At 51.7% G+C, this 12943-nt stretch overlaps 4 protein-coding genes across 5 annotated transcripts in view; 1 reads left to right on the forward strand and 3 right to left on the reverse strand.

Annotated features, from left to right (window-relative positions):
- The window catches only part of LOC310885820 (M1-specific T cell receptor alpha chain-like), a 373370-nt gene that overhangs the window by 262220 nt on the left and 98207 nt on the right, over positions 1-12943 (reverse strand). The window lies entirely within an intron of this gene.
- The window catches only part of LOC310885818 (uncharacterized protein), a 48528-nt gene that overhangs the window by 31243 nt on the left and 4342 nt on the right, over positions 1-12943 (reverse strand). The window lies entirely within an intron of this gene.
- The window catches only part of LOC310885518 (uncharacterized protein), a gene marked incomplete at its 5' end in the record, with an annotated part of 44430 nt that overhangs the window by 4782 nt on the left and 26705 nt on the right, over positions 1-12943 (reverse strand). The gene's annotated exons all lie outside the window — the stretch shown is intronic.
- Positions 3468-4437, forward strand: LOC310885780 (feather keratin Cos2-3-like; the record flags this gene model as incomplete). Its single annotated transcript, XM_083809526.1, has 2 exons — positions 3468-3735; positions 4111-4437. The coding sequence occupies exons 1-2, from the start codon at positions 3637-3639 to the stop codon at positions 4435-4437; spliced, it is 426 nt and encodes a 141-aa protein (XP_083665652.1). The 5' UTR covers positions 3468-3636.

Here is a 12943-nt window from a genome sequence, read left to right on the forward strand (position 1 = left end):
CCTCCCTCTGTTTCTCAGGTTTCCCATGGCTTCCTTTACCTTTTCAGTCCTTAGGCTGTAGATTGGTGCATGGAGCAGGGGCATCACAGCCCTGGAGAAGATGGACACCACTTTGTTGAGGGAGACATTGTCAATGGGGTGGGTATAGAGGAGGAAATGTAGCCAGCTCTCTGCAGAAGCCATCTGCATGAGAGAGAGCGAATCCCAGAAGAAGCTGTGATTGTGTAGGGCCAGAGCAGGGCAAACGAAGGGTGAGCGCCACTTGCGCCAAGGAAGGGAGCAGAAGCTCAGACCACAGGCCTCCCACCAGACTGGAGTACTGTAGTGGGTGGCAGATGCACACAGCTTGGTCCTAGGTCATGAGTGAGAAGAGGACATCCCAGTTTAGGCCCACTAGTGGAGGCAGAGGAGCGAGAGCACACAGCTGGAAAAGTAAATTGTCCTATCTGCAGAGAAGGCATCTAAAAGCATAAGAGGCATCCTGACCAAGACGTGGCACATGTCAGTGAATGGGAGCTTTCCAAAGACAAACTACATGGAACGATGCAAGGGCTGGTTGGGCTCCACCATCACGAGTGTATTCCCAGTCTGGATCAAGAGGTAGATGGCTGAGTCCAGAATGAAGAGCAGTAGCTCTCAGCTCTCAGCCAAACCCAGCAGCAACAAAAGAAACCACTCTGTAGACCTTCCCCTCACCCCTGTGGGAAGATACCAGGGGCAGGAGGAAGGAGGAGATGGAGTTGCTGCTTAGGACTCATGGTCTTCCACCTCTTGATATCTTCTGAGGAAAAACACAGCAGGGCCTCAGCAAGCCAGGATGTTCCTTCAGAGACAGGAGAAAGTGAGATCAGAACCCTGGAGTTCAGGAGAGCAGCATTTGCTTTCTTTGCTGTGTGAACACGTACCTGTCTGTGTGTGCCCAAATATACTCCAGTATGCATCCAGGAGTGTCTGTGAGTGCACCCATGAGTTCATGCATCTTTTTACATGAGCAGCAGTGTGCATGAGTGCTGTTCCCTCCACCCACTTTTGATGTCATGAATGATATCGGTATGTGATCGAGGGTCACATTGGGAATTAACAGGAAAAGTGATCTGTCAACAGCATCCCTCCAAGGCTGAGATGTGGTGACTGTGCATGTTGCCCCATGCTTCCTGAGCAGTCCGAACGAGAGGTCATCTGAGAAACCCTCCAGAGGATCACAGGCTGCACCTCCAGCACGCATGTAGTCCAACCCTGTGTTCAGAGCGGGTCTCATCTGATCAGGTTGCTCAGGATCAAGTCCAGGCAAAGTCTGAACTCTTCCAAGGATGGAGCTCCCCTAGCATCTCTTTGGCAATCTGCTCCAGGCCTTGACCGCCTTCAGGGTAAATAGGACCCATGTTCCTCTGGTTCAATGCCACTTCTGCCCAAGGTTTCAGCCCCTGCATGACTCAGCTCCAGGCCCATGAGTCACAGAAGTATGTGTGGCATTGGTTTCCCCATGGGGGACCCCTGTCCCACCCCAGACACCACTGACACCACACCAGCAGCAGACCTACGTAGGGCTGGGCCTGCTTGAAGAGGGCAGGATTTCTCAGCCTGTCTCCCTGTACATAAAGCTAACACCATCCTTTTGAACTCTCTAGCCATGGGGAGTGCAGCTGTGTCCTGGCCTGGAGAAGCAGGGAGGGGTGACTGGCACCACGCTCTTACACTCTGAATCTTGTGTTACAGAATTAAAATAAGGATCCAAACTGTTGTGGGCCCATTCTTGTTGGGGACTGAAATTGGCAGTGAACTTCCTAGGGTTGGGAGGCAGTGGGCTACAGATACAGAAGGCCGCATTTCATCATGTGTGCTGTGGGCACTTCTGGGCTGGGTTTGTTCTGTGATTGTTCAGCTGTTCTCAGGCTCCTTCTTGCCCTGGCTGCTCTCTGGAGCTCATGGACAGAGCAGTGGAGAATGCCCTGAGGTGACCAGCCCATTTTCTTGTGAGGGGGGCCACACAGTTCTCACAAACACACACCTTCTCTTGCACACCTGCGTGGAATCATGCAAAACTGCACCCACAGACACTTGCACAAGTCCAGCACACAGGCTGTTGTAGTTTCACACTGATGGCCAACTAAACTCCACCACACAGCTCTCTCACACCCCCTGCTGAAAGGAAGATGTGGGGAGAGAATGTGATTTAAGCTAAAGGGCTTAAAAGTTGAGATAGTGATAATGTAAATAAATGAAAAAGGAAAAAAATTAACAAACAAACAAAAAAAAACAAAAAAAAACAATGAGCAAAGGCTGTTTGGAAACAAATTGGGAGAAAATTATTCTCCACTTCGCATTAGCAAGTAATGTGTTTGGAAGCACAGACTCAATATGCCCACCCCTGGTTTTCCTTCCCCTTTCACATCATTACTGCTGAATGTTTGAGTATGGAATATCCCTTTGGTTGGTTTAGGTCAGCTGCCCTGGTGACGTCCCCTCCCCACCTCTTGCCCACCCCCTACCTCCTGGCTTTGGGGGGCTTGGAGAGAGTCCTGATGCTGTGCCAGCACTGCTCCACTATAGCCCCAACACTGGTGTGATGGCAATGCTGTTCTAGCTCCAAGCACAGAGCACAGCATTCTAGGGGCTGCTGTGGGGAATGTTAACGCTGTCCCAGGCAGCCCCAGTACAGGCAAGTGCCCACAAGAGAGGAACATGTGCATGAACGTGACACAGTGTGCAGCAAAGATTCTGGACAACATTTGGGCAAAGTACATGCTGTGACCTCGTAGGGAGGGGAGGTGGACTGGGAGCCTTGCAGAAGGCACTGGAGCCAGGGCTTCTGACAAGACAACGTCAGCTTTCTTGGGCCTTGCACTTAAGGCCTGAGAATCCCATTTGTTAGCCTGAGTAGCAGTGGTAAGGGAAAGTGCTGGAGTGCCCCTACTGATCATTGGTGGGTGTCATGACAGAAATAAGCTTGCATCATGTAAGGAGGAGGTGTATGATTTTATTTATTTTTTAAAACAATAAATGAAAAGCATGAAGTTATGGGAGTGAAGAAGGAATTCTCTATGGACAGGATCTGCACTGTGTGTCTTGGGAAAACCCAGCCGGCTCTGTCCGATGCTGGTAGAAGGCAGGGTCACCTGCACATGAAAGGTTTACTTTCTGTCTACATTCATGTTCTTATTCCTTCTAACTAAAACAGACAAGGTCCTGTTGGGCCTTTCTTTTGGGATCCAGAAAGAGCCCTGCACAACCTCTCGCCCCATACAGATATCCCTGGGTCAGAGCAGGAGGAGGCAAAACAGGCCAGCAGGTTTTCCCTGAGGGCAGTGTCAGGAGGGGTAGGGTCACAGGGAGGAGCTGGGTCACCTGTAGGCAAAAGAGCCCCAAAGAGCCCCTAGGGAGTCACCCAAGCTGACCTCATTTGCCTTTCCTGGACTCTTCCAGCACGTGAGCTGTCTTCTGCCCACACCGACGTGTGTTGCCTGGAAATACTTGGGCCTCCGTACCAGCCACTCAGAAGTTGCCTTCTCTGGGGAAAGGGCATAAAGCAGGAAATGAAAAGCAGCATCACAGGAAGGCAACACACATCCCGTATCATTAGGTGGGATGTTTTGCATGCACGAGTAGCTTGTCAGAAAATAGTCCCTGCTTCAAGGGATGCCTCTGGACATGGGGCAGCTAAGGCGCACTATAAAAGCCAGCCCATCTCTGTGCTCTCTCATCCACTTCTCTGGCCTTCTTCTCCTTGGGAACAAGGTGAGTGTGAAGCCCCTTCTTGTCCCCCTCACTCTCCCACGGGAGGACTCAGTGCCATAGACCTTTCAGCTGCTATCAGCTGTGTTCCATGCCAAATCTTGGGGCTGCTGGTTGTGGGAGAGTCAAGGGGTAGAAGGTTTGTCATGGAGGAAGACTGGGCCTTTAGTATGATGGCTCCTGGGCTGGAGCCTAGAGTGTAGCCAGGCTCTGGTGGTTCTTTTTGGGCTCTGGCAGGGTGAGGCCAAGAAGCCCTGGCACATCCCTGCACAGCCTCCAGCTCACAGCACTGCCTGTGCCTTGGTTCCCTCAGGGTGTGGTGACAGGCTTTTCCTCATGCATGCCCATGTTCTGCTTCCTCCCTGCGCTCTCTCCCAGGTGCACCTCCTGCCCCCAGACATGTCCTGCTACGACCAGTGCCGTCCGTGCCAGCCCTGCGGCCCGACCCCGCTGGCCAGCAGCTGCAACGAGCCCTGCGTCAGGCAGTGCCAGAACTCCACCATCGTCATTGAGCCCTCTCCTGTGGTGGTGACCCTGCCCGGACCCATCCTCAGCTCCTTCCCACAGAACACTGTTGTGGGATCCTCCACCTCTGCTGCTGTTGGCAGCATCCTCAGCTGTGACGGAGTCCCCATCAACTCTGGATGCTGTGACCTCTCCTGTATTACCAGCCGCTACTGTGGCAGCAGGTGCCGCCCCTGCTAAAGATGCCAGAGAGTGCCCCAGACCAGGACCCCAGGAACTCAGAACATGCTGCTGGACAAAAATGGACGGAAGAACAGACTTTGTGCTGCTGTTTTAAGAGGAGCTGACCATTTCTGACTTGTCCTGTAAAGACAGACAGGAAGGGGCCAACCTGGATTCTATGACAACATGGCCGATGTATATCTATCCTGTTTTCCACACACTCTTGTTCTTTCTTTTCTGTCTTGCCCTCTGCTTTCCGTGAGGCCCCCAGAAACCAGCCTGGAGTGACCTGCTAGCCCCTCTCCACTTGTGGGCCAGGTAGATTGATGCTCTGTTGCAAGTCTGCCATTGGAAAAGCCGAACAGATTTTTGTCTGCTCCTACTGTGCTACGATCTTGGGGCCTCCTCTTGGAGTCACCTCATTTCTCCCTGAGACTTGATAAACATTTGCAGCAACCCTGAGTGTGTCCCTGTGTGGTCTTTTCCTCTGCATACAGATGGCCAAGGAAGAAAACCGTTCCTTAGTGGGGAATAGGTTGAGGGCACTGCCTTATGCCTCTAGGCACTGGAATGCAGGACATACTGCAGCAATTCATCTTTCAGGCACTGTCTGTTGAAGCTGAGGAAGACATCCCTAGTTCTTCCACAGCCAATGGACACCAGTCCTTGACTTGTGACTTGTGACGTCTCCGCCTAGACAAGTGCTGTTGACATTGGAGGCCCCAGCTCTTGGGGAAGAGTGTTCCTCTTGCTTTGGGTGGAGCTGTGCTGGGGATGGAGGCTCAGACAAAGATGATCCCGAAGGATTGTAGAAACTGGGAATGGTTAATTGTCTTGGGGAAGACCCTCTATCTCTACTCCACTTTCACCTTTCCTCCACCACCTGGTCATGGGCATCATGTCTGGGCATGGAGAGCAGGTAGAGCTTCCCTGTGCATCCCCATCACCCTTCAACACAGCATCTGGCATGGCCCAGCTGTTGCCAAGATGTGTAGGGCTGAGGGGATCCACAAGTTCGTACTGCCTGATGTGACTACCAGTCACATCAGGTCACACACTGGAGCCCCCAGTCCCTGTGAACCCAACTCTTTTTATGAAGGCAGGGCAAGGACAGGGACTGAAGCCCAAACATGCCCTCATGGCTGCTCGGTCTTGCTTTCTTTTCCCCAAGCATGGATCAGCTTTCATCAGGCCCTGGAACTCAGAGGCCCCATAGGTGGCACAGCCCCTCTATGCTCCAGAAAAGACATTCTGTGGGTGCAGATATCCCAGTGTCCGCTGAGACATAGCAGTGAGAATGGGACCTGATTGTGCACTCAGCAGGACCTGTGTATGGGCCCTGAATGGCACAGGGCATGCATTGGCCCAACCACAGGGCACACACTGGGGGATCTTGTCTCAGGCATCAAGCTCCTCTGTCATTCCCAGAGCCGTGAGGATGAAGTGGCCCTTGTGCTCCAGGCAGCACCGCTGCTCCCCAAAACCAGGCCAGGGCCTTCCCACATCTGCACACACCTCGGGGCCCTGTGGTGTGGGGGTACTTTGCTTTCACACAGACTGTACATGCTGCCAGTGCCACGGGACCAAGATGGAGAATGGGGCTATTGCTCCATGGTGTGAGGGTGGGGGGACCTCTCCACCTGCCAGGTTCTCTGGGAGGCAGTGCTGGCTCAAGTGGCAGCACAAGGGCAACAAGCATCAGAACCAAGACCACCAAAGCCCAGGATAACCTCGGCACCCAGCTCTGTACTGACCCCTCACCCGGGGCCTCTGCACAAGCTCAGGCCTAGCATAGCCCTGCCCCAGCTCTGCTGCATGTGTGCCTGTGCCTGGCCTCGCCTAATCTTTTCAGCCTGGCCTGGCCAGCCTCCTAGATGGTGCAGGTCCATCACTGGATGGAGCCTTTAGCCAGACCTCTCTGGGGTCTAGCCTTAGCCTGCGCCCCAGCCCCAGCTCTCACCCGGGGACCGAGACCTTCTACACATAACACATCTATTGCCAGGGTTAGAGCAATAATCAATAGGTGCTCCTGAGCCAGAATTGTCTCCTGGCTAACACTGAAGTCTGAGACGGAGGAGCACACTCACAATTTGGAGATTCACTTTTGTCTTGGAAACGACAAAATCCTTCTAGAGAACAGGTCAACTTGTTGATTCCATCTTTCCTATTCCCAGCCTGCAGCATAAGTTACCTGAGGAGAACAAGAACAACATTTTAAAAAGACATTGTCCACATAGCATCTCGTTGTCTCTGAAAACCATAGATAACAGAACTCTAGGATATCCTAAGTTAGAACAGACAAACAAGGATCATCAAGTCCATCTCCTCTAGCTTCACGCAGGATTACCTGCAAATGATACCACAGGTCTGAGAGTGTTGTCTGAATTCTTCTTGACTCCAGGCAGGCTTGTTGCTGTGACCACTTCCATGGGGAGCCTTTTTGAGTGCCTTAACTCACTTGCCATTCACTGCTTGGTAAAGAATATATATATTGACAGAAACGTCCTCAGAGAATGGGAACTGTGATGGGGTGGGAGGCACAAGCAGGAAATGTCTTGTGGTGAGTGAAAGACAAGGGAAAAGGGAAAGTGTTTGGATACAGTCAAGGATCTTGCTCAGCATTATAGCCCCACAGGCCAGGCTCAGAAGGGGCCCAGCACCAGAGCAGAAACAGGCAATGGTGTTCCTGGTACCCCCTCCGCACCCATGCTCCTAAGGTGAGCAGGAAGCAAAGTTTCTTTCAGGGGCTGGTCACTCCCCACAGTGACAAAGGGGGGCCATTCCCCATAGCCTTCAGAGAGATGAGGAGAAGGTAATGACAAAGAGGATGATGTGCCAGCCGGGATGGTCTGTTAAGCTCAGAAGAATGAATTCAGCCCCAAAGGTCCTGTTCTCCTTTGCCATGGCTCTAAGGTTTCAGAAGGGGATGATGTCAGACTGAGGTTTCATGTTGTAATTTCAGCAGTAGTAATTTGAGACAAGGCTGAGGCTGGTGCTGCCTTCCGCGAGAGCACAGAGGAAAGAGGGCCCATGGCTGCCCCCTGCTGGGAGCTGCCTCGGCCAAGCTTTTCTTTCTCCGGGTTGCTTCAATTCTTGCTCTTGCAAGCAGACAAAAGAGTTTCCTCAAGTCTGAGGACATCAAAACACCACATTCAGCATGCTTTGTGAGACAGAGGAAGCTTCACCAGCACAGCCTCGTTTCTCCTGCCTGGTCTCGGCATTTTCAGCCTACAGGACACCCAGCTTGTCCCAGACATGCAATCCCCCACTGCCGCAGGAGCTGGTCATTATGACACTGCTCCCTGTGCAGGGGCTGAGGATGATCACACATGCCTCCAGCTCCCCTGAGGAGACATCAACGAACTCAGTGGGCTGTACGTCTTCATTTATCTCTTGCTCTGATTGCTTGCTGTGATGAACATGGAGAGCTCTTGGGCCTTTGGCACTAAGGGCTGCTCTATTTGTTCTGTCCCTTAGGCACAGGCTTTGGACATGGACTGGCTGAAGGTCTGGAGAAAACCTGGTGGCTGGGATGCAAATCCAGTTTATTGACTGACTCATTGAAGAGAGAGAAGAACCCTGCAAATCTCTGTCAGAACTACTTCTAGGGGTCTCTGGGCTGGGCTGGCCAGGGCTCAAAGCAAGCTGCTTTATCATGGGCTGGCAGGAATTTACTCACCCTGGGGCTGAGGGGCTGAGAGCCAGCCCCTAGGGGAGTCTCATTTCCCAGCAGACTCTGCCCTATTCTGTCAGACCGGGAAGAGAGGAAAGTAGAGCCCTGCGGTCCAGGTCAGCCAGTCGGGGTCAGCCCTCTCTGCTCAGCCACAGACACCATCCCGTTTGAGAAAGAGAATATGGCTGTCAGCTCTTGGAGTGAACAGGGGAAGCAGCGCAGCCAGGGGAGAGCTGAGGGCCCCATCCCAGAGCTCTGCCTTGCACACACACATCCCCTCCCCATCCGGGGTTGTTGCTCAGCCAGGGCAGCTCCCTGCACCAGGGTGTCACTCACAGCACAGAGGTACAAGGCGCTGTCAGAGAGCTCAACTCCCTTCAGCTGCAGAACACTGTATTTCCCATCAGTGTTCAGCTCCGTGGTGAAACGGTCTTTCTGCTTGGTGCCCTTTCCTGCTTGAGAAGATATCAGCTGAGGGGATTGTCCCTTCTTCTGCTGGTACCAGAGCAAACCATAAAAGTTGGAGCTCTGGTATGTGCAATTGGTCTGGAAGGTGTTTCCCTGCTCCACGGTGACTTGTCCTTCTTCCTGGGTGACGGACACCTGCCCCATGGTTTCTGGAAGAAAGAGAAGGTCAGCAGCTCTGTGAGGAAATCTCCAGGCAGCCAAACAGGAGTGAATTGAGACCTGTGGGAGATAAGTCTCCCTGTCCTTTACTGGGCTGAAAGGTCCTGAGGCCGGGGCACAGCAGGGTGTTTTGGGGGCAGAGCTAAGAGCTCCCTGGCCAGAGCGGACCCTGTGAGAGCTGTGCTGTGTGCCTGCTCCTCCTGCCTGCTCTCCTTCTGCCCAGAGGACCAGGGCACAGCCTGTCATGCCTGGCTTTGTGTGCTGGGTCCAGCATCCTCCAGCAGGCTGAGGCGCCCATGCAGCTACTGGGAAAAGGTTCAACCTGCTTCCTCATCCCTGTCATCTCAGGGTGCTCCAAGGCTCAACAGTACAAACAAAGCTGAGGTGAGTTGTGGCAAGAGGGAGCCCTGGCTGTGCTGACAAGCAGGAGGACATTGGAGACCATGGCAGGAACACATCAAGCAGAAGACAGACTGGACACCCTGGTAATGTCCATGGGAGGAGAGCTTTACTGTCCCTGTATCCACTTGGACACAATCCAGCTGTTTCTACAAGAAAGGGAGAAATGAGGGACTGCAGAGACTGATGAAATCTTCTCTGGTGACAGTAGGTGGACCAGAAGAGAGAGGCAGAAATAAAAGGACAGAAAGTACAAAAAAAAAAAAAAAAAGGAGACGCGCCTCAGGTCTATCCTCTCTGCATTTTCTTCTCGTTTTTAAGAATAACAGCATCTTGAAGGAACCAGTCCAAGAAGCAGAAACGGGAGCCAACATTTACCAACATTTTCCCTGTGATTCAAGAGTTGGTCCCCACATAAACATGGTAAGGCTGATGAGGGCTTCCTGGGGAAAGAAGATTTATGTCTTGATTAAAAGCCAGCACTTACCCAGCAGTTGCCCCAGGAAGGCAGTGAGGACGAGATACCCGCGGTGCATGCTGAGACCGACCCTCCTGTTTGCTGAGGGAGAGAGAGTCAGAAAAGCACCTCCCAGCCCCGAGAGAACAGAGCTGCCGGAAATGACTCTGCTGGGGGAACAAGGGGAGATTCAGTGATGAGAAATGTTCTGGTCTGACTGTGCCCAAAATGCCCCCTGGGGTTTCTCCCTCCTCCAGCAGGAGCAACCATTGAGGATTGTCACAGTCAGGGGTCCTGGGAACTCTGGGGGCCACATCATGGGAAGGGGCTGCTCTCATCTCCTCTCCCAGAGGGGTCCTCACCTCCCCAGCTACAACTGCCTTCTCTTCTGCACACGCACTGCTTGGCCATGGCTGATGTCAGGGCAGTCTTTGCCACTGAGCTTGTTCTTTTTACCCTGGGGCCCTCAGGTGCATGGGGATGTTCTTATTTCCTGTGTGAGGAGAAGACACCTCGATTTCTCTCCCACATCCCCAGAAAGAAGGGAGGAACCATGCAGCCCAGGGTTTCTGGCTGTGTCCTGTTCTGGTGGGATAACCCAGCATTTGCAAGAGGAATGGGGCTCCAGTGTAGTGTGGGATGTCACAAGCCCAGAGGGGACAAGGACAACCTGTTCCATAGGGTAAGGGGTGAGGAGTCAGCAGGGAAAAAGATGTGGGTTCAGTGGGTCACGTGCACTCACACTGGTGGGCCACAGCGGGCACACACCCACAGCCACATCCCTGGCACTCTCTGCTTCCCTGATGCTTGGGCCCCCTCTATCACCACCCCTAACACCTTGTCTGGGTTGGCAGCACCTGGCTAGTTGTGTTGTCTTTCCCCATACCTCCCTCAGCACACCTCAAACGTGGAGCTCTCAGACACCCAAAGGAATGACATTCCAAGCCCTGCAGACCCCAACTGTTCCTTTTATACCCCCCAGGCAGTGTGAACTTTCTCCCTCTCTCAAAAAAAATTTACCGCACAAAGCAGTGAATCCTCTTCACTGCCTGTGGAGTCCTGATACAGAAGGAGATTGTTCATGGAGAAGCTTGGGATCTGCATGGCAGCTCACCGGTGTAGCTACAGAGCTCTGCTGTGCTGTACAGAGCTGTGCAGTCCACATTCTTTGGCACGTGGCAGTGAGCATGTGGCGAGTCTGTAGGAGTGAAGCAACGTGTTGTTTGATGAATAGAGTTGTCCATTTCTAAGAAGAATTACACAAAATCCCAGAAAATCTTCAAAGATAACAATGCCAGTGAATCTCGGCAGGAGCAGGAGCTGCAGCATGTGCCTTGCCCTGACAAGTGGTCTGTCTTATGTTCCTTTGGTAAACTCCACCGCAACCACTCCCTCGCTCCCCCTGCTCAGAAGAACTAGGGGAGAAGAAAGAAATTTGATATAAGGGAAAAGTAAGAGAGAAAAATAAGCAAGGGCCACACAGAAGCACAGAGTGAAAAGAAAATTATTCTCTACTTCCCCTCAAAAAGTGATGTCTGGCCATCTCCTGGGAAGCAGGGCCTCAATACTCATAGCGGTCATTTTGGAGGACAGATGTCTTCATAATGAGACCTCCCCCCTTTCCTTCCCCTTTCCCAACTTTTATTGTTGAGTGTGACATCACATGGTATGGAATATCCCTTTGGTTGGTTTAGGTCAGCTGCCCTGGCGATGTCCCCTCCTTTGCCTATGCTATTCCCTTTTTCTTTCTTGTGTTTCCTCCAGATAATGGTATTTTAATCAGTACTGGAAGGCCACCCTTGCTGGCATCCATCTACATTCACAATCCACCCTCAAGAAAACAATTAAAGTCACAATTTCTAGTTCGAATTTTTCACGTTCCAGACTGTGCACATTGCCTTGTGTTCTTTTACTTGTTCAAGAAGAGTTCGGCTCCATTTGGCTCTTGAATATATCACCTAGGAACGCAATATGAATAGACAGCTGGAAAACAAAGATTAGGAGTATTCTAATGTGAACTCACCGTGTACTATCCTAATTACAAGAGTAAAAATCACGCCCCTATACTGTGAGACCCTGGCCCAACAAAGGACCCCTCATCTCTGAGGATGCGCAGAATGATTCTGTCATGGCAGCACTATGCTAATCATGTAACCATTTGGAGGGGTGGGGATTGTACAAACAAGCAAATATATTGAGAACGGGTTTTATGAAAGCTGAACAAAAAGTCTTAAGGACTGCCAGGTTTGTGGGAAACCACCAGGTACCCAGACTTGCACTATTCTGAAATAAACAATCTCTTGACCTTGTGTGTGGATTGGCTCATAGTACACCGGGTAAGAAATCTGGACTTTTTACCTGGTTGTGTCTCCTCCCACCTTCACCTGCACCTCCAGCCTCCTTGGTGGAGGGTAGCGTGAGAAGCTGAAAAGTCCTCGACTTCGTCTAAGCACTGTTCTGCAACAGCCAAAACATCTGTATCTTTGGCTGATAATTCCCTTTTCAACCTTCTGTTTTCTTCCTCTAAACTTCCAGCCCATTCCTTCTCAATTTTCCACGTTGCAGCTAACAACCAGCACACTCCTTCCTTCCTTTTGTCTTTCCTTACCATACACGCATCCTTCCATTTATTAAATTCATTCCCTGAGGCATTTGGATTGTGGTGTATTGACCTTAGCCACTCCTGCTTTGCATCTTGCCATCCATTTCCAAGAAAACCCTTCCACAGTGTGGCCCATTTATCAAGGGAACCATTCCTTATTCTAACACAAGGATCCTGCTGACTACACCCAGGTCTGTCTCCCAACACTACAGAGCACTGGCAGGTTCTTTAGGGATCCTTGGCAGAAGGAGGACTGGCCACAGGTTGTGGTTATAACTAGAGATTTATTATTACATAAGAAATTACTAGAAATACTAAAAATTACTACAAAATCCTAAAGATTACTACAAATAAATTACTAGTTGAATTACTAGAGTGATAACACTAATGCCCTTTCTCACCACAATGGTGGGTGTCTCCACATGCTGGGGCCAGTGAGAGGGAGAGACGAGGGGGCAGGGGTGCACCTTAACAGCCCCCTTCCACATTATGGATATTTGCCTTACTGTTGGTTATGCTAACCACACTGCCAGGCATCAGGAGCAGGGGCTGCCACTCACACCTGGCTCACCACAAGCCCCACGTGTCCTTGCTGGGCAGGCTCAGCTCAGAGCTCCATGCAAACTGTGACGAGAGGGAGCTGCACCTCACAGCACCCGCACCTTCCTGTATAAAGCTGCATGCTGCAGGCACCAGTGTGGTTTCAGAGCACACAGGTAGACAGCGCTGTCCTGGAGCTTGGCATCTTGCACGTGGAGAAGCACCT

The sequence above is a fragment of the Anser anser genome (genome assembly GCF_964211835.1).
Source record: "Anser anser genome assembly, chromosome: 23".
Taxonomy (NCBI): domain Eukaryota; kingdom Metazoa; phylum Chordata; class Aves; order Anseriformes; family Anatidae; genus Anser; species Anser anser.